The following is a 27,135-nucleotide window of genomic DNA, read 5'->3' as shown; positions in this document are numbered from 1 at the left end:
ATCATTGTGTTCCTAAGCTGCTGTCCTATAGAGAGAAAAAACAAATTGATTCCTCTTGACAAATGAGTTCCACGAAGTTGTATGTGTTTTGGGCGGTAGAATTTCTTAAACATGCATTCTTTTCAAATTTTGAGCTGCTTCCTATCTCCTAATGTCCTGGTTATTTAGTGAATGTCTGTGTTCACTTTATCTGCCCAAGACCAAGACAAAGGGTGGTGCTGAGGAAGAGCCTTCTGTGAAAGCCTGGCCCCTACCTCACCTCTTCCTGACCCAGCAAAGACACAGATAAGCCCATTCTGTTCCCCAGTTTAGTAAGTGGACATGACTCACCACTTCTGTGCTTTGTCCTGATGGAAAAGGACTATTTTCTTTCACAGAAAAGACAATTATGGAGCCATATTAATGTGGTTCAAATTCCATTTCTATCACTCATTAGCTGTTGGATTTCGAATGAGGTTTTTTTTTTTGTTTTTTTGTTTTTTGTTTTTTTTTTTTGAGACAGGGTCTCATTCTGTTACCCAGGCTGGAGTGCAGGCACGATCATGGCCCACTGCAGCCTCGACCTCCCAGGCTCAAGCAATCCTCCTACCTCAGCTCCCCCAAGTAGCTGGGACCACAGAATCGTGCCACCATAATTGGCTCATTTTTGTATTTCTTGTAGAGACAGGTTTCACCGTGTTGTCCAGGCTGGTCTCGAATTCCTGAGCACAAGCAATCTGCCTGCCTTGGCCTCCCAAAGTGCTGGGATTACAGGCATATGCTACCACACCCGGCTGTTTAACCTTTCTAAGTTTAGTTTGTGATTTTGTTGTGGTCTTTTGACAAAAGTTTTTTTTTTGTTTTGTTTTAGAACAGCTTTATTGAGATAATTCATGTACCATACAATTCATATACAATTCATCCATATATAGTATACAGACAAAAATGTTATTTTAACCACCTAAATTTAGTATCTCAATGGTTAGTACTCATCTAAGTGCATAATTTATGCTAAATGTGAAATAGGTCTATTTTTTAAAAAGTTATTTTATTTTGTTATTTTATTTTATTTTATTTTATTTGAGACAGGGTCTCACTTTATTGCCTTGCTGGAGTGCAGTGTCACAATCACGGCTCACTGGAGCCTTGACTTCCCAGGCTCAGGCAATCCTCTCACCTCAGTCCCCCAAGTAGCTGGGTCTACAGGTACGCACTATCAGGCCCAGCTAATTTTTAAATTTTTTGTAGAGACGGGGTCTCAACTCACCTTGTTGCCCAGGCTGGTTTTGAATTCCTGGCCTCAAGCGATGCTTCTGTCTGAGTCTCCCAAAGTGCTGGGATTACAGGCATGAGCCACCGTACTGGCCTCTTTTGTTTTTTTAATAGAGAGATGATTATTTTGTCCTTTCTTTCTTTATACCATGCTTTCTCATATGATAGTTTCTAGTACTGTTCAACTGTGATCAACGTATGCTTTGTTTTATAGCTTATTCTTCTCTTTGGAGGAATACCTTATCTCTGGAGACTTTCTGGACGGTTCTGTGGTTATGCTGGCTTTGGACCAGAATATGAGGTATGTGATTCATTAGCATATATTTGTCATGGTATTTCTTTTAGCTTGGCAGGCTTTCTACTAAAGTTAATTTTTTGGCTTCTGCCAATGTTAAGATTTGCCTCTCTGCATAGTCCTTGGTTACCCATGCTGTATTGGCATAACATTAGTTACAATAACAAATCCCAGAATATCACAGGCTTATTTGCAATGGTTTATTTCTCAATCACGTAATAGTCCAGTGTGAGTATTTTTAGTTATCAGGTGACTTTCTTCCATGTGGTAAGCCAAGAATCCAGGCTCTTTATCTTAGGGATTTGTCTATATGATTTAAGGTACCTTTCATAGAGTGCCTGTGTAATAAAAAAGGAATTGTTTTGTTTCTCATTTACTTCTCTCAAAAGTAAATTTTTTTGAAGGCAGGGATGATGTTTCAGACCTTGTGTTATCCATAGAATCAAGCATATTGCTTGGGATGTAGTAAGTAAGTGCTCAGCAAATACTTTTTCATTTGTTTGCTAGTAGTTCATAAAAACTGGATTTTTGTTTTTGCTTTTGCTTAGATCACTCAGTCCCTGGTGTTTCTGCTGTTGGCTACACTTTTCAGTGCATTGACTGGTTTGCCATGGAGTCTTTATAATACTTTTGTGATAGAAGAAAAACATGGTTTCAATCAACAGGTATAATAAAGAATACAAATGTTCTCTTTTAAATGTGGAAAAACTTCTGTGCTTTTATCCTGTACTGTTTATAATTTAAACATAATTTACTATTTCAGAGTATGAATTGAGAAAAAAGGGAACTACAGATATGGTAAAGATCATAGCTGAAAATCTTGGGGGCTGCGGTGGCTCAGGCTGGTTGCCCTGGCACTCAGGGAGGCGAGGCTACATGTTCGAGGCCAACCTGGTCAACATTGATTTAAAAAAAAAAAAATACTTAAGGCCGGGCACGGTGGCTCATGCCTGCAATCCCGGCGCTTTAGGAGGCTGAGGCAGGTGGATCCCGAGGTCAGGAGATTGAGGCCATCCTGGCTAACACCATGAAACCCTGTCTCTACCGAAAATACAAAAAATTAGCCGGGCTTGGTGGTGGGCGCCTGTAGTCCCAGCTACTCGAGAGGCTGAGGCAGGAGAATGGCGTGAACCCATTCTCAGAGCTTGCAGTGAGCTGAGATCTCGCCACTGCACTCCAGCCTGGGTGACAGAGTGAGACTCCGTCTCAAAAAACAAAAAAGAAAGAAAGTCTTGACTGGGTACAGTGGCTCACGCCTGTAATACCAACACTTTGGGAGGCTAAGGCAGGAGGATCACTTGAGTTCAGGAGCTCAAGACCAGCTTGGGTAGTATAGTGAGACTTCATCTCTACAAAAAAATTCTAAAAGTTAGCCAGTTGTGGTGGCATGCACCTGTAGTCCCAGCTGCTTGGGAGGCTAAAGCAGGAGGATTGCTTGAGCCCAGGAGGTTGAGGCTATGGTGAGCCATCATTATGCCACTGTACTCCAACCTGGGCAACAGAGCCAGACCCTGTCTCTTAAAAAAAGAAAAGAAATTTATGTTATAAACTCCTTTAGCACTAATGTCTATTGTTTTTCAGCTACTAATAATCATTTGTTTGTTTGCAACAGGGTCTCATTCTGTCACCTAGGCTGGAGTGCAGTGGCAGGATCATGGCTCACTGTAGCCACGACCTTCCAGACTCAAGCAATCCTCCCACCTCAGCCTGCCTAGTATCTGGGACTATAGGTGAATTATACTACACTGGGTTAATTTTTTTGTTGTTATTTTTAGTAGTGACAGGGTCTCACTATGTTGCCCAGGCTGGTCTGGAACTACTGGGCTCAAGCAATCCTCCCATCTAGGCCTCCCAAAGTGCTGGAATTACAGTCGTGAGCCACTGCACTCGTCCTCAGTTAATAATGTTTAAATGAATTTTCAGCTGTAAAATGCAAGACATTTACCCATTGTCTTAAGCTGCCTAATGTCATATAATATAGTTTCACTGCATGTTAATTTTAAAAATTGCTTTAATAATGTATCCTTTGTATTTATCAGTTATTTTAAAAAGCAGAACCAGTTTCTCAGTTTGTTGTGGTAATGTTTTCTTTTTCTTTTTGCAGACTTTGGGATTCTTCATGAAAGATGCAATCAAGAAATTTGTTGTGACTCAGTGTATTTTGTTGCCTGTGTCTTCACTTCTACTTTACATTATTAAAATTGGGGGTGACTATTTTTTTATTTATGCCTGGCTGTTCACATTAGTTGTGTCTCTGGTGAGTAAAATCTTTATTTCATTTTCTTTTACAAAAGTTCCTTGGTGAGATTACTGTAATCATCATTGGCATGTAAACAGTTCTTAAGAAGCAGCTGAAATATAAATAGGTGCTTATATACATTTCCCCCTTGGTTTCTGCTTTTGATTGTAGAAACAGGAGTGTTGACTGACCATAAATTTCCTTCTCCTTATGCTAACTCTTCAGGTCATAGAAACTAGTTGTTAGTCACTTTTAATGATTCAGTTGTCAGGCAGTTTTGGGTTGTGCATTTGTGAGTTGCCACCAGAATGACTAAGTGTGATAATTTAATGACTCCTGATTGACCTCCATTGCCTAAAATCATGGTTATTTTGAAGAGAAATGAGATTTAAGAGGGACAAGAGAAAGAAAGCATATACTTAACCGGCTTTCTTCTGCTTCCCTTCCCTTGCCTTTCCCTTCCCCGTTAGACACTCTCTCCCTTCTTTGCCCCATCTACTTCCCCTTCCCCTTCTATCTTTTACCCATTCTTCTTCCTTTCCTTCTCCTTTGTCTTCCCTTTTCTCCCCAACTGCCACCTATTCCTGCCTCTCTTCTTCTCCTTTCCTTTTCCCTCTCACTCTTTTCCCCCTGATTTTTCCCTCCCTCACATCTCCTATTCCTCTTCTCTTTCCATACTCTCAAGTGCTTCACAACACAAACACTACAACACAGTCAAAATGGTCTGTTCAGGGCCAGGCACAGTGGCTTATGCCTGTCATCCCGGCACTTTGGGAAGCCAAGGTGGGAGGATTGCTTAAGCCCAAGAGTTTAAGACCAGCCTGAGTAACACAGTGAGACTCTGTCTCTACAAATAATAATTTTTTAAAAACCCAAAGTGGTCTGTTCAGTGCACCCAGAAATTATCATCTGTCAGCTCTTCAACTCCATTGATGAGGTTTATTTTATTTTATTTTATTTTATCTTATTTTAGAGATAGGGCCTCCCTGTGTTGCCCAGGCTGGAGTAGAGTGGCTGTTTCACAGGCATGATCATAGTGCACTACAGCTTTGAGCTCCTAGGCTCAAGCAGTCCTCCTGCCTCGGCCTCCTGAGTAGCTGGGACTACAGGTGTGTGACACCATGCCCCAGCTGAGGTTTATTTTAGTCTGAATTACGTAATGCTCATTGTTTCATTTTCCATTGATGGGATCAAGATCAGAAAATGGGCGCTAGTTGGATTTACAGGTATCTATTGTATGGCAAATTAAAGTAAGAGGAAAAAGAGCAGAGAAAATGCTCTAAAAATGCTTAAGGAAGTGCTATTTCAACCACAATGTACAATTATGAACTACAGGTAATTAATTTTAGCTGATAAGCCAACCAAGTAACAGCACACAATCAAGTCCTACTAATTCTTTTTTAGGAAAGACTTCAGGTCTATTGTGATTAGGCTAAAAGGCAGAACTGCGTGTTATGATTGACTCATGAAGCATCAGAAATCCCCAAGATAGTTTTGAAAGGACTATACTTATTACCACCTAGAGATTTTAATCACTGTTAGTAGCATTATCCTTTAAAATAAAATTCATAAGTTTACTCTGTTATCAGACTACTCATTTCAATTTAATTCATCAGATAGATATTATGCTCTTACTATCTGGTACTATTTGGGCCTGGGAATACCAGAGCAGGTAAGTTCCTTGTTCTCAAGTTTGAGGTCAACATAATTGTTTTAATATAATTTAATCTGTATAATAAAGAATGGTTTTTCTTTAAGAACATGTTCATATGTTATTCTGACATTTACTTTTCAGGTTCTTGTCACAATCTATGCTGATTATATTGCCCCTTTATTTGACAAATTCACACCTCTGCCTGAGGGAAAGCTTAAAGAAGAAATTGAAGTAATGGCAAAGAGTATTGATTTTCCTTTGACAAAGGTGTATGTTGTGGAAGGTAAGGCTACCTGGGGATAAGAAAGTTTTATCCAAGTGGTTTGTTTTATTTGATACTTTATTCTTAAAATTTTAATAAAAGAATAAATCAGTTTTTGTTTTTTTCTTTTTAAAATTTGTTATTTAAAGGCTAGGAGTTTACCTTTTGGCTTTTTAAGATTTACAGAAATTGATAACATAGGCCAGGGATAGAAACTGGTGGCTTGATGCCCAATCCTGCTCTTGTCTGCAGCTATGTTTGTTTGGTTTTACAGTATTGTTTTAAATTTTTGGGCCAAGGCTTTTTCACTCTCTGTTATATTATGTTATATATTAGACTGATTTATTCACTTCTGTTATCTGCCTAGTTCTTTTAGGTAGTTAAGTTGGACTCTTGAATAGTCAAATTCTGTTTAGTATTAGTTTGGAGGCTCTTAAACAAAGCCAGTGTTATTGGCTTGTCTCCTCCAACAAAATATCCAGTGTTCCGGAGGACTCACCTGAAGATTGATTACCAAAGACTGCAGTACCACTGAGTACTGCAGATTTGTTATACTCTGCTTTTTTGATGATTACTTTTGAGATTTAAGTGGTCTCTGGACCATTACTCAAATCTTGACTTCCCATTAACACCCAGTCTATTACTTTCTTTGAGACTTTGGTAGTTGACTTATTAAAGTCTCTAAGAAGCCTACGGAGATGTAGAGAGAAACTGTTGTAAGGTTCTGTGACTTTCAGAATTTATAAAGTCCATATAAATGAATGTAATAGTTCTGTCCCTGCCACTTACCAGTTATAGGATCTTGGACAAGTAACTTCACCCTTCTGGGTTTCAGTTATGTTTCCTCTAAGCTATGGTTTCACAAATGTTTTTTGTAAAGGGCTAGATAGTAAATATTTTAGCTTTGTGGGCCACTTGTTCTCTGTTGCAGCTATTCAGTGCTACTATTATAGCGCAAAAGCAGCCATAGACAATACTAAACAAATGAGTGTGGCTGTGTTTCAATAAAACTTTATGAAAATAAATGGCAGATTGGATTTGGCCTGTGAGCTACAGTTTGCTGATCCCTGCTCTAAAATAAAATATTACCAGTGAGAAGCAGCTGTGTTAGATGAAGGAATAGAAGCAGAAGCAATCACAGGGTTAGAGGAGAACAGAGATGGTCACAACTGAAAAGAATGAATCAACAGCAACTGGAAGAACATAGAAATTTCAGACATCTGGCTGGGTGCAGTGGCTGACGCCTATAATCCCAGCACTTTGGGAGGCCAAGGCAGGCAGATCACCTGAGGTCAGGCGTTCGAGACCAGCCTGGCCAACATGGTGAAACCCTGTCTTTACTAAAAATACAAAAAGTTAGCCGGGCATGGTGGTGCATGCCTGTAATCCCAGATACTCAGGAGTCTGAGGCAGGAGAATCGCTTGAACCCAGAGGCGGAGGTTGTGGTGAGCCAAGAGCAAGCCATTGCACTCTAGCCTGGGCAACAAGAGCCAAATTCTGTCTCAAAAAATATATATATGTATGTATATATGTCAGACATTTAGTGGCTCCTGAGGATATACAGCCCAACTAAAGGCACAATTGGAGGAGCTGAAAAGTCTGTGGAGAAATGGTAGAATAAGCCAGTTCATACTTACTTCGTTAGCCTCTGAAATAACTACTCTTTTTTTTTAGGTAATATTAAACTAGAAAGTTAATCATTAATCATTACAACAGAATAGTCTCTAAGCTGCTTTTACTGAAGGAGCAACCTAAGTTGCTGATCCCTTAAGTTATAATCAGATAACGTGAAATAATAGTTAATGCTATGACAGTGGAGGTAGTCAATACAATATGTGAAATATATCGGTGCTATTTTCTTTTTATCTTTTTTTTTTCCCCCTACAACATCCAGAGTATGAGAGCTATTTTCATTTTAGATAAAATAGTCAGGGAAGGCTTTATGGAAGGTTATGACCTGAGCTGGGTGTTAATGGGAAGTCAAGATTTGAGTAGGTTGGGGGCAGCATTTCAGACGTCAGGCTTCAGGGTCAAAAGGCTTGGATTTGAATCATAGCTCTATCACAGATTACCAGTGCTGGGCTTGGTGGCTCCAGCCTGTAATCCCATCTACTGGGGAGGCTGAGGTGGGAGGTCAGGAGTTTGAGACAAACTACTTGTGTGACTTTGCGCAACTTAGCTTTGCCAAACAGCAGTTTACTCATCTATAATGTGTGTTTTTATTGTTGTTAACAATAATAACAAGTCTCAAAAATATTTTGAATGAATGAATGTTGTTGCTGACAATAACAACACACATTACATATTTGTAAATTGGTAGGGAGATTGTAGTGAAAAGCCAAGAATCTTGCTCTCAAAATATTATCAGATAGCAAGTGCTGTGCAGCGAATTAAACTAGTTTGGTCTGATAAGTTGATACTGTAGATTGGGTCATCAGATTGAGCTGAGACCTAAAGGGAAGAGCTGCCCATTTGACGTCAATGGGAAGTTGTTCAAGGACCATGAAGAAGTCCAATGTGGCTGCACCATAGCAGGAAAGTGTTAGGAGATGAAATCTGAGACATAGGCAAGAATCAGACCACATAGGCCTTTGTAAGTCAGGGTAAGGAGTTTGGATTTTGAGTTCAATAGGAAGAGCCATTGAAGGCTTAGACAGGAAAGTGACATGATCTGCTTTGTATTTTTAAAATATCCTGGGCTACTGTATGGAGAATATGTTGTAGAGAGAGGCAGGAGTCTAGGTAGGACATAATGGTAGCTTAGACTAGGATAATAGTAATTAATGGAGAGAAGTGGATACATTTGGGACAAGTTTTAGGGGTAGAGTTGATTGAATTTTCTAATTGATTGCATTGGGAGAATAAGGGAAAGAGTGACATCAAAGATAATGGCCTAGGACTTTTGACCTGAGCAGTTGGATATATGGTAGTTTACTGAGATGGAAAAAAATGGGAGAAGAGTAGGTTTGTGGGGAATTAAGACTTCTAATGGCTATATTACATATTGAGGAACCTATTAAACATTGTATTAGAGTTCTGCAAGCAGTAAAAACCAACTGTGGCTGATTTAAGCAGAAAAACTGCTTATTGAAGCAATATTTGGACCAGGCGCAGTGGCTTATGCTTGTAATCCCAGCACTTGGGGAGGCCGAGGTGGGTGGATCACTTGAGGTCAGAAGTTCGAGACAAGCCTGGCCAACATGGTGAAACCCTGTCTCTACTAAAAATACAAAAAAAAAAAAAAAAAAATTAGTCGGGTGTGGTGGCGGGCGCCTGTAGTCCCAGCTACTTGGGAGACTGAGGCAGAAGAATTGCTTGAACCCAGGAGGCAGAGGTTGCAGTGAGTCAGGATCGTGCCACTGCACTCCAGCCTGGGCGACAAAGCAAGACTCTGTCTCAAAAAAAAAACCAAAAAAAACCCAACAGTATTTGGCCAGGCGTGGTGGCTCATGCCTGTAATCCCAGCACTTTGAGAGGCTGAGGCAGTGGATTACCTGAGGTCAAGAGTTCGAGACCACCCTGGCCAACATGGTGAAACCCCGTCTCTACTAAAAATACAAAAATTAGCCGGGCATGGTGGTGCGTACCTGTAGTTCCAGCTACTGGGGAGGCTGAGGCAGGAGGATCACTTGAATCTGGGAGGTGGAGGTTGCAGTGAGCCGAGATCGCGCCACTACACTCCAGCCTGGGCAACAGAGTGAGACCCTGTCTCAAAAAAAAAAAAAAAAAAAACAACGTTTGATATCTCACAAAATCCACAGGAAAATTAAGTTTACGAAGCTCAGAAAATGGGCTGTTACATAGGAAGGCTAGGAACTTATAATCATATTGCAGAACCTGTCTGGTGAGGACACTGCTGTGGCTACTTCAGAACACTGGATTCAGCCACTAGCACCTGTAGAATTAATTCCTCACTGCTTTGCTTTTTTATGTAATTAGCTAACTATTCAGAGTCCCTAAGGGGCGCATCTGATTGACTGAGCCAGGGCATGGGGCTAGCTGCTCGGCGTGCTGGGGAAACAAATATCTGGCCTTTTAGATTTCTCAAATGAGAAGCAGCCTCTCACGTAGTGTGACACTTCCTAAACTCTGAAAGGAAATTCTAATATTGGACAAGAAAAAAGACTACACACAAGAATACAAACAACAAATATGTCTATAGACATCCCTGTGGAGATGTCAGATAGGTAACTGTATGTATGAGTCTGGAGTTTTAGGGAGAGGTCAGCGCTAAAAATACAGATTTAGAAGTATCTGACTCATAGATGGTGTTCAGTGCTATCCATGAGGGCACTTAAGAGAAGGGGACCAGGGTCAGAGTCAGCAGAGAAACAGCCAGGAAGGAGGCTAAGGAGGAGAGGCCCTTGAGGTAGGAAGAAAACCAGGAGAAACTGGTGTCTCAAAAACCAGGAGAAGATCGTGTTTTAAGGATAAAGCGGTCAGCTATGTTAAATGCTGCTAAGAGGTTAAGAGGAAGCATTCTAAACAAAAAATGGCAATGCCTTACATTTTTGTAGAATGTTTTGGTTTTTGGAGTTCTCAAATACATTACTTTATACCTCAAGCGATATCATTAATCCATTCAGTAAATAAGCATCATTGAATATACAGTCATGCATCGCTTAATAATGGCAGTATGTTCTGAGAAATACGTCATTAGGCTTTTCATTGTTGTGCAAACACCATTATACTCATACAAACCTAGATGGTGTTACCTACTGCACACCTAGGTTGTATGGTATAGCCTCTTGCTTCTAGACTACAAACCTATCTAGCATGTTACTGTACTGAATACTGTAGGCAGTTGTAGCATGATGATTAACATTTGTGTATCTAAACATAGAAAAGATAGTGTGCTCTGCTACATTACGGTGGCTATGAGGTCACTAGGTGATAGAAATTTTTCAGCTTTATTATAATTTTGTGAGACCACTGTCCTATATGTCGTCTGTTGACCGAAATGTCATTATGCGGTACATGACTGTATGCGATATGCCAGGCACAACGATATAAAAAGCTTACAGTACAGTACAGGGATTCTTTTTTTTTTTTTTTTTTGAGACGGAATCTTGCTCTGTCACCCAGGCTGGAGTGCAGTGGTGCAATCTTGGCTCACTTCAAGCTCCGCCTCCCGGGTTCACACCATTCTCCTGCCTCAGCCTCCTGAGTAGCTGGGACTACAGGCGCCCGCCACCATGCCCGACTAATTTTTTGTATTTTTTTAGTAGAGACAAAGTTTCACCGTGTTAGCCAGGATGGTCTCAATCTCCTGACCTCATGATCCACCTGCCTCGGCCTCCCAAAGTGCTGGGATTACAGGCATGAGCCACAGCACCCTGCCAGGGATTCTTAAACTTTAGTAAGTATAAAAGTCCCTTGAGAGTTTGTTCAAAGACAGATTCCTGGGCTTCATTCCCAGAGATTCTGACTTAGTAGGTGTTTCCAGTATCTACTTCTAACAAGTACCCCTAGGTGATTTTGGCGTATTCCTTGGACCACACTTTGAGATACCTGGACCGGTGGGAGATAGTAAGACATTAATTTACTTTTATTTGTGTGCATACAATCTGCTTAACTTTCATAAATAACTTCAGATAGTGTTTAATAAATATTTTTAAATTAATTTAAAAATTTAGGATTAGCGGCCAGGTGTGGTAGCTCACACCTGTAATCCTAGCACTTTGGGAGGCCCAGGTAGGCAGATCACCTGAGGTCAGGAGTTTGAGACCAGCCTGGCCAACATGATGAAACCCCGTCTCTAATAAAAATACAAAAATTAGCTGGGTGTGGTGGCGTGTGCATGTAATCCCAGCTACCCAGGAGGTTGAGGCAGGAGAATCGCTGGAACCCGGGAGGCGGAGGCTGCAGTGAGCAGAGGTCGCACCACTGCCAGCCTGGGCAACAGAGCAAGACTCCATCTCAAAAAAAAAAAAAAAAAAAAAAAAAATTTAGGATCAGGAAAGATAGAGATAGAAGGATGGGACTTCAAAGGGTAACACAGACAAAATAAACAAACATGTTTGGCTCTTCCTGGCAACCAAACCAAAAAGAAATGTAATAATGCAATAAATAAATAATAGCTTCTATTTGTCAAAGTTTTACTACTAAACATACTGCCAAGTACTTTTCATTAGAAATATGAGTAGATAGAAAATTCATGTTTTTTGTGAGAGACTTCAAATTCTTAGGATAAATAAATGTATCATTTCTTTTTTGAAAAAAGCATATAAATAACAGTAGTAGTATACAGATCAGACAGCATATTAATTGTTTCACTTAGAATATCTCATGTAATCCATAATGTAACCCAATGAGGTAGATATTAGCCTTGCTTCATAAATAGGAAACTAAAGCTTAAAGAAATTAAGAAAGTTTTCTAAATTGACACAACTAATACATGGCAGAGCCAAGATTTGAACCCAAAGTCTATGCTCTTAATCACTATACTCAACTCACTGCATATTGTAGGACATTTAGAAATCAAAGAAGTGCATAAAGAAGAAAATAAAAATCAACCGTAGTTCAGGTACTGTTAGCTGCTATTAAAAATTTAGGTATGGGCCGGCTGTGGTGATTCACACCTGTAATCCCAGCACTTTGGGATGCCAAGGCAGGAGAATTGCTTGAGCCCAGGAGTTAGAGACCAGCCTGAGCAACTTAGCAAGACCCTGTCTCTACAAAAAATTAGCCGGGCGTGGTGGTATGTGTCTATAGTCCTAGCTACTCAGGAGGATGAGGCAGGAGGATTGATTGAGCTCAGGAGGTCAAGGCTGCAGTGAGCCATGATTATGCCATTGCATTGCAGCCTAGACAACAGAGAGACCCTGTCTCAAAAGAAAAAAAGGTATGTCTTCTTCCAGTCTTTATAAAAATTGCTTTAATTTTAGAAGTAGGTATGCTGATTTTAAAAGTCTTTGGGAAAAGAAAGGAAATAAAAATCCCTAATTCTAGAATTTAGTGATAAACATTTCAACATTTTGGTATGTTTCCTAATAGGCATGGGCTTATGCTTTTCTGTTAATATTTATTAGGTTGGTGCAAAAGTAATTGCAGTTTCAGACCATGAATTTTGAATCCTTATAACTAGGCTCAAACACATCTTTATTAATCAAAAGAGGAACCATTACAATCAACACATTTTTGCCAACAAGAAATACGTTTGTTTATTTCTGTAGGGTAAAACTCTGTGCTTCGGGATTTGGCAAACTCTTGGAAAGCATTTTCTGCATCCAGCTAGTTGTGAAAACGTTTTCTCTTTAAAAAGTTCTTGAGATGCTTGAATAAGTGGTAGTCAGTTGGCAAGAGGTCAGGTGAATCTGGCAGATCAGGCAAAACTTCATAGCCCAATTTGTTCAACTTTTGAAGCATTGATTTTGCAATGTGCAGTTGGGTGTTGTCTTGGAGAAGAATTGGGCCCTTTCTGTTGCCCAGTGCTGGTTGCAGGCATTGCAGTTTTCTGTGCATCTCATCGATTTGCTGTGCATACTTCTCAGATGTAATGGTTTTGCCGGGATTCAGAAAGCTATAGTGGATCAGACTGGCAGCAGACCACCAAACAGTGACCATGACCTTTTTTTGGTGCAAGTTTGGCTTTGGGAAGTGCTTTGGAGCTTCTTCTGTGTCCACCCACTGAGCTGGTCATCACCCATTGTTCTATAAAATCCATGTTTCGTCTCACTCACAGTCTGATAGAGAAATGGTTTGTTGTGTAAAGTAAGAGAAGATGACACTTCAAAACAATGATTTTTTTTTAATTTTTATTTTCGCTTAGCTCATGAGGCACCCACTTATCAGGCTTTTTCACCTTTCCAGTTTGCTTCAAATGCCAAACGACCATAGAATGGTCGACATTGAGTTCTTCGGCAACTTCTTGTGTAGTTGTAAGGGGATCAGCTTCGATGATTGCTCTCCATTGGTCATTGTCAACTTCCGATGGCCTGCCACTACGCTCCTCATCTTCAAGGCTCTCGTCTCCTTTGCAAACTTCTTGAACCACCACTGCGCTGTACGTTCGTTAGCAGTTCCTGGGCGAAATGCGTTGTTGATGTTGCGAGTTGTCTCTGCTGCTTTACGACCCATTTTGAACTCAAAGAAGAAAACTGCTTGAATTTCCTTTTTTTTTTTCTTTCTTTGTGAGACAGAGTCTCCTTCTGTTGCCTAGGCTGGAGTGCAGTGGCGACATCTCTGCTCACTGCAACCTCCGTCTCCTGGGTTCAAGCAGTTCTCATGCCTCAGCCCCACATGTAGCTGGGATGACAGGCGTGCGCCACCATGCCTGGCTAATTTTTTGTATTTTTGGTAGAGACAGGGTTTCACCATGTTGGCCAGGCTGGTCACGAACTCCTGACTTCAAGTGATCCGCCTGCCTCACCTTCCCAAAGTGCTGGGATTACAGGCATGAGCCACTGCACATGGCTGAATTTGCTTTTTGTCTAATATAATTTCCCTTATCTAAAATAAATATAAAATAAACAGCAAGTAATAAGTCATTAGCAAAAAACATAAAGTGAGAAATGTGCATTAAAATGATGTATAACATAACCACATTTATTTAAGAATGTATTCCAATATCAAACAGCAAATTTCAACAATGCAAAAACCGCAGTTACTTTTGCACCAACCTAATACATGTACATTTTTTCTTGACGATAATGGAACCTGATATATGTGAAGTTTTGTATCCTTCACAATATGTTGGTGAGCTTTTTCTTGTTAAAATTCTTTGGAAGTATAATTTTTTTCTGGCCGCTTAAAATTCCATTTCATAGTTTTACTATAATTGAATCATTCCGTAACTGTTGGATGTTTAGGCTTTACTTATTTACTTACTGCTATAAAGCTGTGATGAGCACATTTATTGGCAGAAAACAGACACTCTCCACTGCTGGTGGTGAATTATGTTGATATGGTTTTTCTTCACATATTGAACGATTTGAAAATGTTAATGTCCTTTCCAGTAATTCAATTTCTAGGAGTCTCTCCAAAGGACCCCAAATTTTTTAATTATATTCCATGCTTTGAACTGTCTTTTCCTTAGGATCTAAACGCTCTTCCCACAGCAATGCTTATTTTTATGGCTTCTTCAAGAACAAGCGAATAGTTTTGTTTGACACTCTACTAGAAGAGTACTCTGTACTAAACAAAGATATCCAGGAGGATTCTGGCATGGAACCCCGCAATGAGGAAGAAGGGAACAGTGAAGAAATAAAAGCTAAAGTTAAAGTGAGTTATTTTTTCCTAAGAGATTCTACCTTAGTTTTTATACACAGTTCCTGTGACAACTCAAAATAACATCAATTTCTAGGCAGTGAGTGTTGAATTCAGGAAGACTATCAAATAAAAAACCATAGCTCCTTTATAGTTCTGGTATTTAGGAGAGATTACCACTATTATTACATGCTAACTACCTTGCAAGCTTTTATAGAATGTGGATATTAAAATTGGAAGCTCTTACAAGAAAATTCATATTATTATAAGCTATCTTTAAAACAGGAACTTGTGTGTATATATATAATGTGTGTATATATATATATATATAATTTCTGATGTGTTTATGATCAAAGAATTCCCACAAGCAAGATAAAGAGAAGATAAACATCTAATTTTTAGCTTTATTAAGAGAGTAATTGTAGGCTTTGGCAATGGAGAGACTTGGATTTGAATCCTGGTTCTGTCATTTAGTAGCTTTGTATCCTTGGATACGTTGTGTAATTTAGTCTGTTTTATTTGCTTAACACACATTTATGAAATGTATACTCTGTGCTGAGAGACTTTACTTGCCACTAGGTATACAAAAATAAAAAGGAATACCTTCCTCTTAAGCTTACAGTCTAAAGGGGAAATAGTCATGCAATCACAGTACAATACGTGAATTGCTACTGTCAAGCTTTAGATTCTAAATATAGTAACTGGAGCACAAGAAGACATTTCTCAAATCTGACCTGAGAGTCTGAGAAAGCTGCTTCTGAATCCTTTTCCTGGATAAGATTGACTGATATTGATTATCAGAATTTAAAGTATCAAGACTAAATGGGGGAGAGGAGACAATGATAAGAAACAATACAAACTGTCAGAAACGGTCATCAGTATTTGTATGTGTGATGGAATGTGCCATTGCCTTTGGTGTCATACAGAGATGATTTTAGATCCCTGTTCACTCACTGTCTGTGTAACTCTGTGCAAGTAAGTTAAGCTTTCATTTATTTATGTATTTATTTATTTTGAGATGAGGTCTCGTTATGTTTTCCAGACTGGTCGAACTGCTGGCCTCAAGTTACCCGCCTACCTCGGCCTCCCAAAGTGCTGGGATTATAGGCGTGTGCCACCGCACCCCGCCAAGCTTTCTAAATCTTTGATTTCTTAACTGAAAGATGAGGCCAGTAGGGTTTCTCAAGCTCCACACTATTTTTTTGAGCCAGATAATTTTTTTGTTGTGGTGCGCATCACAGGATGTTTAGCAGCATCCCTGGTCTCTCCCCACTAGGGGCCATTTCCCCTACAACCTCTAAAAATTGTAACCACAAAAATGTCTCAGAATATTGCCAGATGTCCCCTAAAGGTTGAGGTGGGGCCGAGTCTCCCCTGGTTGAGAAATACTAGGCTAAAGATACCTACATTTTAGGGTTTTGAAGATTAAGTGAAATAATATGTGTGAAATACCTTGTACTCTCTACCAAAATGTAGAGAGTACCAGAAAATGATTAGCATCTGAGCATCTGTTTTGACACTAAAAACAGGTTCTAGTAAAGTACCTAGCCTGTTATAAATATGTAGATGAAATAAAATTCTGTGAAGGGATTAGAAGACATCTTAAAGTCATCTTATAAATAGAAAAACTGAGTCCAGAAAGAATAACCTAGTGATAACACTAGAGAATCATGCAAGTTTAGAAAGTTAATCTGCTTATGGTCGGGCACCGTGGCCCATACCTGTAATTCCAGCACTTTGGAAGGCCAAGACAGGTGGACCACCTGATGTCAGGATTTAGAGACCAGCCTAGCCAACATGGTGGAACCCCGTCTCTACTAAAAATAAAAAATTAGCCAGGCATCGCATGCCTGTAGTCCCAGCTACTCCAGAGGCTGAGGCGGGAGAATCACTTGAACCCAGGAGGCTGAGTGAGTCTCAGCTGCAGTGAGCTGAGACTGTGCCACTGCACTCCATCCTGGGTGACAGAGTGAGACCCTGTCTCAAAAAAAAGAAAGTTAACCTGCTTAAGAGGCATCCACATATGGGGTGGACTACATTATAGCTAAACCTAGACATTAGCTAATGGTGCACCGATAAAAGCAAAGCACAGAAATTACAGACATTTAATGTCTATGAGAATAGTTTTCTTTGGCTACAAAAACAATTGGGTGGTCCTTTGAAGTATGTTGAATGGGATTTGACTTATTTTGCTGGCTGCTTTAGGGGCCCGCAGCTGGGTGTGGTGGCTCACACCTGTAATCCCAGCACTTTGGGAGGCTGGGGTTAGAGGATTGCTTGAGGCCAGGAGTTTGAGACCAGCCTGAGCAACATGGTGAGACTTCATCTTCTCAAAAATTAAAAAAAAATAGCCGGGCGTGGTGATGCGCACCTGTAGTTCCAGCCACTCGGGAGGCTGAAGTGGGAGGATCACTTGAGTTCAGGAGGTTAAGGCTAAAGTCAGCTGTGTTTGCCCTACTGCACTTCAGTCTGGGCAACAGAGTGAGACCATGTCTCCAAAACAAACAAAAAGAGCCTGCTTTGCTTCATTGATTAACTACAAATATTTTACTGTCTAAATACATATTACATGACAAGATACAATAGACATAGTTTTACCCTAAAGAACCTATAGTAGAGGAGACAAATAGCCTAGAGTTTAAGGTGGGGCATGGTAAATGTCATGAGCAGCAGCTGATATAGTGTGGCTTTCAGAAATGGAGATATTAATGCAGATTCTAATGGTCAGATAAGTTTCTTAGAAGTGAGGCTATTTGTCTTTTTTTTTTTTTCGAGATGGAGTCTTGCACTGTCGCCCAGGCTGGAGTGCAGTGACGTGATCTCGGCTCACTGCAACCTCCACCTCCCGGGTTCAAGCAATTCTCCTCCCTCAGCCTCCTGAATAGCTGGGACTACAGGCGCGCACCATCACAGCCAGCTACTTTTTGTATTTTTAGTAGAGATGGGGTTTCACAACGTTGGCCAGGATGGTCTCAATCTCTTGACCTCATGATCTGCCCGCCTCGGCTTCCCAAAGTGTTGGGATTACAGGCGTGAGCCACCAGCACCCGGCCAGAAGTGAGGCTATTTGAAGTAGGTAGAAATGTGACTTGGGGCTGGGATTTTTCAGGTTAAAGGCAAGGAATGAATAGAGACAAAGTTCACAATGCCTGTTCTGAAACTAATGATTAAATCGATTCTTGTAGATGGGGATAGGAAGGTAGGCCAGGACCAGTTTTTTGAATACTTTTTCCTGAAGCCATCAAGTGATTGTTTCCAGTGGCCTGGAAAGTTTAGATTAATTTGGGTAGAGGCCAAAGCTTATTTTAGGAAGATTCAGTCTGATGGCAGAATATAGAATAGAGCAAAGATTGGAGGCAAGGAGACTTCTAGGAGTCTGCTGCATTAAGATGACCAAGATAAGCATGAGATAATGAGGGCCTGTGCCAGAATGAGAGGTCCAAGTAAGTGCAAGAGTCATAATAAAGTATAGATTGAAAGTACAGTCATGCTCCACATAATGACATTTTGGTCAATAATGGACCGAATATGCTATCATAAGATTATAATACCATGTTTGTAACCATACTTGTCCTAAGGTTACATATGCTTAGATATACAGTTACTCACTATTGTGTTACAGTTGCCTACAGTATTCAGTATGGTAACATGATAGACAGGTTTGTAGCCTAGGAGCAATAGGCTGTACCATAGTGTAGATGTATAGTAAGCTGTATCACCTAGGTTTGTGTAAGTGTACACTATGATGTTTACACAACAAAATCACCTCACAACACACTTATCAAAATGTATCCCCATCATCAAGTGATGCATGACTATCCTTAGATATTGATATTATGGGAAGTGAAGAAGAAGGTCAAAGATTGACTCAACAAGCCGGACGCAGTGGCTCACACCTGTAATCCCAGCACTTTGGAAGGCTGAGGCAGGTGGTTTACCTGAGGTCAGGAGTTTGAGATCAGCCTGGCCAACATGGTGAAACCTCGTCTCTACTAAAAATACAAAAATTAACTAGGCATGGTGGTGGGCGCCTGTAATCCCAGCTACTTAGGAGAATCACTTGAACCTGGGAGGCAGAGGTTGCAGTGAGCTGAGATTGCGCCATTGCACTCCAGCCTAGGCAGCAAGAGTGAAACTTCGTCTCAAAAAAAAAAAAAAAAAGATAGACTCAAGTTAACTTTATTGCTTTTCAGCACATGTACCACTGGTGAGGTTATTTTAGTTATATCAGTATTTTAAATTTGATTAGTTGTATATCTATTAATATATATTAGGGAAAAAATGAAACTAGTGTATCAAACTCATGATTTCATACAAATGTATTGTCACTTAGGATAAGGCTAGTTGTAAAAAGTGGATTGGTTTAAAGAAATAAGTAAATAATTACATGGAGGGTACACAGATGTGGTGGAAGTTTAGGAAGCAGATTTATTCAGCACTTGCTACTGAATGCCTACTATGTACAATGCAGTAAGGGATGCAAAGATGGTGTTAGCCTAGATGGTATAGAGAACATGAAGCATTTCATTTTTAACAGAAATTTAAAGAAAAAAACTAAAGTTACATGAAATCCCGCCCCTTACAGATAACTACTGTTAACATTTTGATGAGTGTGTCCATAATGGCTATTACATTTTAAAAGATAACTAGGAAACCTGGCTGGAATTTTACCCTTCAGAAGACCAATAGAAGAATTGGAACAACCTGTCTCAAAAGCAATTTAAGGCCAGGCACAGTGCCTCATGCCTGTAATCCCAGCATTTTGGGAGGCCAGGGTGGGAGGATTGCTTGAGGCCAGGAGTTTGGGCAACATAGCAAGACCCCTATCTCTACAGAAAATTAAAAAATACAAAATATTCAAAAGCAATTTAAGAAAATAATTTTAAATATATATAAGCTGCCCTTTTATAGAAGACAGCAAGTATTTCCCCAGTAAGTAATAGGGTTATGTGAAAGTCTTCCCAGTTGATAAATATGATAGAAAGGATGCAGGCTCCAGAGAGATGGATTTTACCCACTACTTAGTAGCAAGACATTTTAATTTCTTAGCTCCTTTTCTTCATCTCTAAAATGAAGACCATACTTCCCATCTGCCCCACTTGGTGCTGTAAGGATCAAATGAGGCACTGTATGAATTTTGTAAAAAGGAAAATGCTAAGAAAACTAATAGATGGGCAATACCTATTTTTGTTCTCTTATGTGAAATTAGTGTGGGAAGAAAAGAAAATCGAGGTCTAAGAATCTCTAGTGAATAAACAAGTCTCCTTTCTGTGGAAAGTGATCCACACTGTTTAAGCTGTAATCATTCCACATCAGCATATCTTTGAGTGTGACCATGATGCTGTTCTAAAACAGCTTCCTAAACCCAGACATCAAACCAAGAGACGAGAGCATATCCTGAACAATAGAGAATTGGTTGTTTTATAAAATAATGCATAATTCATATTGGAAAACAGGTGACTGGTGAAAACAGAAGCCCAAGGACCATGTTACTTTATGTAAAATGAGGCTATTAATACCTGCCTTATAGTAGTGAAGATTAATGAACTGTTTGTAAAATATCTAATACATACAGTGTCTGTACATAGGCAGTTAATAAATGGAAGCTGTTATCACTGTTATTATTAAACAAAAACATTAGCTATATTTTTGCTTATGATTGAAGTAGAAAAGTCAGCCCAGCATAGTGGCTCACACCTGTAATCCCAGCACTTTGGGAGGCCGAGGCTGGTGGATCACCTGAGGTCAGGAGTTTGAGACCAGCCTGACTAACATGGTGAAACCCCATCTCTACTAAAAATACAAAATTAGCTGGGTGTGATGGCACATTTCTGTAATCCTAGCTACTTGGGAGGCTGAGGCAGGAGAATCTCTTGAACTCGGGAGGTGGAGGTCGCGGTGAGCCGAGATCGTGCCATCGCACTCCAGCCTGGGCAACAAAAGTGAAACTCCGTCTCAAAAAAAAAATAATAATAATAATAATAAAAATAAAAAAGTTAGAAAACATCAATAACAAAAATAATGATCCAACAAACCATAAACATCATACTAGATATATTTCTAGTCTTCTAAACTATCATTTTTTTTTACTGTTTTCCTTTTATTGAATATGCAGATTGTTTCCAATTTTTTGCTGTTAAAAATGTTTCTGCAGTGAGTATTTTTGTATGTAATCCTTCAGTTGTAACTCTTAATTTTCCCTTTAGAGTAGTCTATAAATTGGTGCTTTAGTTTGTCACTCCTTCTTCATGGCCATTCCCTGAAGGTAAGTGTGTGTCTCTTAGCTCTTTAAGGAACGACGTTAGTTATGTGATTCTTGCCTCTACGAAATGTACTCTGACCCAAACTCTAAAATGTAAATAGGAAAGAGGTCATAAATGTCAGTCGTGTATTGCAAATCATTATAATTTATCCCTCTTTCTCATACAAGGGACCTAGCTTCTCTATATGTGGTCATTTTCCTTAAAAATGAGGAACTGGTGAAAGAGGGGGAAAAGTGGTAGAATATCTAGATTCCAATAAATCTTGTTGTCTGTGTTCTCATGAGGCTGCATTTTTCTCAGCTGTGTGAAACAAAATTTATTCCAAGTTCATCTTTTTTTTTTTTTTTTACGTAATTTGCTCTTTTTAGTAGCTGAAGTTTATTTCAAAACGTTTAGCCTGAACTTTCTGGGATATATGTTCTCTAACTGTTGCAGGGCACTGTATGTGTCCAATAGATCAAACTTGTTTATTATTTTATTCAAATATTTATATCTTTATTAATATTTTACTTGCTTGGTGTTTCCATTATTGATAGGGGTCTGTTACTGTCCTTTATTATAGTAGATTTGTCAAGTTTTCTTTGCAAATCTTACAATTTTGAATTAATATGTTCTGAGGCCAGTGTATACATGCAAATTTAGAATTAATGTATCCTCCTGGTAAATTGAAACTTTTATGATTGTGTTGTGGCCTTCCTAAATAATCCTTTTTGCCTTTAAGTTGGCTGGGCGCGGTGGTTCATGCCTGTAATCCCAGCACTTTGGGAGGCCAAGGCGGGCAGATCACCTGAGGTTGGGAGTTCGAGACCAGCCTGACCAACATGGAGAAACCCCGTCTCTACTAAAAATACAAAATTAGCCAGGCGTGGTGGCACATTCCTGTAATCCCAGCTACTCAGGAGGCTGAGATAGGAGAATCACTTGAACCTGGGAGGCAGAGGTTGCAGTGAGCCGAGATCGCGCCATTGCACTGCAGCCCAGGCAACAAGAGCTAAATTCCGTCTCAAAAAAAAAAAAAGTTTATTTTTGTCTGATATGAATACAGGTGTCCCAGCTTTCCTTTGGTTAGTGTTTGTTAGAGGTTATCTTTTTTATTTTTTATTTTATTATTATTATTATTTTTGAAACGGAGTCTCACAGTCGCCCGGGCTGGAATGCAATGGCGTGATCTCAGCTCACTGCAACCTCCACCTCCTAGGTTGAAGTGATTCTTCTGCCTCAGCCTCCCAAGTAGCTGGGATTACAGGTGCCCACCACCAAGCCCAGCCAATTTTTTGTATTTTTAGTAGAGATGGAGTTTCACTATGTTGGCCAGACTGGTCTCAAACTCCTGCCCTTGTGATCCGCCTGCCTCAGCCTCCCAAAGTGCTGGGATTACAGGCATGAGCCACTGCGCCCAGCCTCAGAGGTCATCTTTTTACTTTAAAAAAAAAAATTTAGTGATGGCCGGGCACAATGGCTCATGCCTGTAATCTCAGCCCTTTGGGGAGTCCAAGGCAGGTGGATCATGAGGTCAGGAGATTGAGACCATCCTGGCTAACACGATGAAACCCCGTCTCTACTAAAAATACAAAAAATTAGCCGGGCTTGGTGGTGGGCGCCTGTCGTCCCAGCTACTCGGGAGGCTGAGGCAGGAGAATGGCGTGAACCCAAGAGGCAGAGCTTGCAGTGAACCGAGACCGTGCCACTGCACTCCAGCCTGGGCGACAGAGCGAGACTCCGTCTCAAAAAAAAAAAAAAAAATTCACATAAGATTAACCATCTTAACCATTTTAAAGTGTATAATTCAGTGGCTTATAGTATATTCAAAAAGTTGTATAACCATCACCAAACCACTATCTAATTCATCCTTTACTTTTAAGTTGGCCTTATATTTTCAATGTCTCTTGAAGACAGCATGTCAATAGGTTTTATTATGGTTGTTTTTAAAGCTATACTGACAGTTACTATCTTTTTATTGACTGGTTTAGTTTATTTATGTATGTTGTGATTACTGACATATTTGGAATTATTTTTACCATCTTATTTTATGCCCTTTGTTTCTCTTTTCCGTCTTTTCTGTTTTCCACCCTCATCTTCTCCTCACCTCAACACATACACAAACACCCTCCCACTTTTTTCTAAGAACTGATTGAAAGTTTTAAAAAAATTCCGCTTGGGTCATTATTCATCTTTGGAGGTTCTTGTATTACTATTCTTTTAATGATTGCCGCTAAAACTTAAGCATGCCCACATTACTGAAGATCTTAAAATACACAGTATCATCACTGTTTGCTGAACAATCCAGGGTACTTAAATACTTTGAAACCATTATCCCTTTCATCTTGTATTTTAGTTTTATCCTGTTCATTGTTTATCCCCCAAATTGTCTTTTTTTTTTTTTTTTGGTCTTATACAGTTATCGTTTAGATTTGTCTATATGCTTATCTGTTTTTCTGCTTAACATTCCTTATTCACGTCACACCTTTTAGGAATCATTTTCCTTCTTCCAGAAGTATATGCTTTAGGAATTTCTTTTTCTTTTTTTTTTATTGAGATGGCGTCTCACTCTGTCACCAGGCTGGAGTGCAGTGGCGTGATCTCGACTCACTGCAACCTCTGCCTCCCGGGTTCAAGTGATTCTCCTGCGTCAGCCTCCCAAGTAGCTGGGACTGCAGGCGCACGCCACCATGCCCAGCTAATTTTTGTACTTCTAGTAGAGATGGGATTTCATCATGTTGGCCAAGATGGTCTTGATCTCTTGACCTTGTGATCCGCCCACCTCGGCCTCCCAAATTGCTGGCATTATGGGTGTGAGCCACCGCGCCTGGCCATGCTTTAGGAATTTCTTTGGAAAATTCTGGTTTTGTTTTTATTTTACTCTTATTCTTGGATATCAATGCAGAAATGACAGCTCTTTCTCTTACACTTTAAAGATATCATTCTGCCAGGCGCTTACACCTGTAATCTCAGTACTTTGGGAGGCCAAGGCGGGAGGGTCACTTGAGCTCAGGAGTTCAAGACTAGCCTGGGCAACATAGCAAGAACTTGTCTCTACTAAAAATAAAAATTAGCAAATTAGCTAGTTGTGGTGGTGCATGCCTATAGTCCCAGTACTCAGGAGGCTGAAGTGGGAGGATCTTTTGAGCCCAGGAGATCAAGGCTGCAGTGAGCTGTGATTGTACCACTGCACTCCAGCTTGGGCAACAGAACGAGCTCCTGCCTCAAAAATAAATAAACAAATAAGATAAAGATAGTGTTCTACTGTGTTCTGGATTTTTTTTTTTTTTTTTTGAGACAGAGTTTCACCCTTGTCCCCCAGGCTGGAGTGCAATGGCGCGATCTCGGCTCAGTGCAATCTCCACCTCCTGGGTTCAAGGGATTCTCCTGCCTCAGCCTTCTGAGTAGCTGTGATTACAGGCACCCGCCACCACACCCAGCTAATTTTTGTATTTTTAGTAGAGACGGAGTTTCACCATGTTGGCCAGGATGGTCTTGAACTCCTGACCTCAGGTGATCCACCTGCCTTGGCCTCCCAAAGTGCTGGGATACAGGTGTGAGCCACTGCACCCAGCCCATGTTCTGGATTTCTTTGTTTTTCCTGTTGAAAGCATCTGGCTGTGAGCTTATTGTCTTTTTTTTTATTATTATTATTTTTTTACATTTACAAATTAGGATGCATTTTTTTTCCCTTTTTTTGTGAGACAGTCTTGCTCTTGTTACCAGGCTGGAGTGCATTGCACAATCATAGATCACTGTAGGCTTGAACTCCTGAGTTCAAGCCATCATCCCATCTCAGCCTCTCAAGTATCTGGGACTATAGGCGCACACCACTATGCCTGGCTAATTAAAAAAATTTTTTTTTGTAGAAACAGGGTCTCATTATGTTGCCCAGGCTTGTCCATGACTTTTTGTTTCTTAATTTATTCCTTTATTTTGGTAGAAAACATCCTCTAGTACCTTCCTGAGAAAGATTACATAGGTAAAGTTTTAAGTTTGTATGCTTAAAATGCCTTCATTTTTCTATCATACTGGCTTGCTACTTAGACTGGGTATAGATTTCTAGATTGGAAATACTTTTCCTTCAGGATTGTGACGGCATTGTTTCATGGCCTGCTTGATTCCAACACTGCTGATGAATCTGAAGTCATTCAGATTACTGATCCTGGCCCAGGCATGGTGGCTTACGCCTGTAATCCCAGCACTTTGGGAAGCCAAGGCAGGCAGATAACTTGAGGCCAGGAGTTCGAGACCAGCCTGGCCAACATGACAAAACCCCCGTCTCCACAAAAAAATACAAAAAGTAGTTGGGCATGATAGCTCACGCCTGTAATCCCAGTACTCAGGAGGCTGAGGCACAAGAATTGCTTGAACCTGGGAGGTGGAGGTTGCAGTGAACTGAGATCCTGCCTCTGCACTCCAGCCTGGGTGACAAAGTGAGACCCTGTCTTAAAAAAAAAAAAAAAATTGCTGATCCTTTTGTTACTTTTTTTGTTTGCTTTTCTGGAAGTTTGTTAGATCTTTCTCTGTTTCAGTGTTCTAAAATTTCACATACCTTGATGGGGATCTGTTTTCATCTACCATGTTATATGCATCACACTGTTTTCATCCACTGTGATATATGCATTAGGCCCTTTTATTCTGGAAATCGAGGTCCTATGGTTGTAAGAAATTTTCTGAAATTATTTTGTTGATTTTTCTCCTCTCCATTTTTTAAATTCTATGTTTTCAGGGCTCCTCTTACTCGAGTGCTGGATTTGTTATACTGAACTGTCCTATCTTTTTAACCCTCTTTTCCATTTTAAATATATCTCTTTCTACTTTCTAGAATTCCCTCATCATCTTTTAATCCTTTTATTGCACTTCCTTTTTTTTTTTTTTTTTTTTTTGTGTGTGTGTGAGATGTAGTCTTGCCCTCTTGCCCAGGCTGGAGTGCAATGGCGTGATCTCGGCTCATTGCAGCCTCCTCCCGGGTTCAAGCAATTCTCCTGCCTCAGCCTCCTGAGTAGCTGGGATTACAGGTGCGCACCAGCACACCCAGTTAATTTTTTTTTTTTTTTTGGATCTTTAGTAGAGATGGGGTTTCACCATGTTGGCCAGGCTGGTCTCAAACTCCTGACCTCGTGATCCACCTGCCTCAGCCTCCCAGAGTGCAGGCATTACGGGCTTGAGTCATCATGCCCGGCCTTCAGCTTGGATTTCTAAGAATTTTTTTATCTGAATTTTCCATTTTACAGCATTTTGTTATTTTTTCTTAGGTGCAGTATCTTAATTTTCTAAACTTTCTCTTTATATAATTTGTTTATTTCATGTTGCTTTTTTTGTGGATCAGATCTTCTGTTTTAACAGCTTACCTCATATATCTGGTAAGTCCTTGGTTATTTGCTCCTTAGTAAGAGAATGGGACTAGGCTGGGCACAGTGGCTCATGCCTGTAATCCCAGCACTTTGGGAGGCCAAGGCGGGTGGATCACCTGCAGTGAGGAGTTTGAGACCAGCCTGACTCACATGGTGAAACCCCGTCTCTACTAAAAATACAAAAATTAGCCAGGTGTGGTGGCATGCGCCTGTAATCCCAGCTACTCAGGAGGCTGAAGCACGAGAATCACTTGAACCCAGGAGGTGGAGGTTGCCGTGAGCCAAGATCGTGCCGTTGCACTCCAGCTTGGACAAAAAGAGTGAAACTCCATCTAAAATAAATAATAATAACTACTGTTAACATTTGTATATACTTTCAGTCTACTTTTTATATTTGTATATTTTTATATACACATTCACATTGTTTCATAATTAGAATCATACTATATATTTTTAGTTTGTGTCTTACTTTCTTCACCTAATCATTTTCCAAAGTCAGAACATAATCCCTTTTTTTTTTTTTGAGATGGAGTCTCACTTTTTCACCCAGGTTGGAGTACAGTGGCATGATCTTGGCTCACTACAGACTACGCCTCCCAGTTTTAAGCAGTTCTCATGCCTCAGCCT

General features: G+C 40.1%; 1 protein-coding gene across 1 annotated transcript in view; it reads left to right on the top strand.

Annotated features, from left to right (window-relative positions):
- The window catches only part of ZMPSTE24 (zinc metallopeptidase STE24), a 47,681-nt gene that overhangs the window by 11,467 nt on the left and 9,079 nt on the right, over positions 1-27,135 (top strand). The window contains exons 5-9 of the mRNA XM_054493193.2: positions 1,466-1,552; positions 2,095-2,211; positions 3,651-3,803; positions 5,581-5,722; positions 14,740-14,924. Of these exons, the coding sequence (XP_054349168.1) occupies positions 1,466-1,552; positions 2,095-2,211; positions 3,651-3,803; positions 5,581-5,722; positions 14,740-14,924 (684 nt within the window). The remainder of the gene's footprint in view (positions 1-1,465; positions 1,553-2,094; positions 2,212-3,650; positions 3,804-5,580; positions 5,723-14,739; positions 14,925-27,135) is intronic.

This window comes from Pongo pygmaeus, chromosome 1 (genome assembly GCF_028885625.2).
Source record: "Pongo pygmaeus isolate AG05252 chromosome 1, NHGRI_mPonPyg2-v2.0_pri, whole genome shotgun sequence".
In the NCBI taxonomy this organism is placed as follows: domain Eukaryota; kingdom Metazoa; phylum Chordata; class Mammalia; order Primates; family Hominidae; genus Pongo; species Pongo pygmaeus.
Note: the sequence above shows the minus strand (reverse complement) of the source record. Positions and strands in the feature narration are given on the sequence as shown.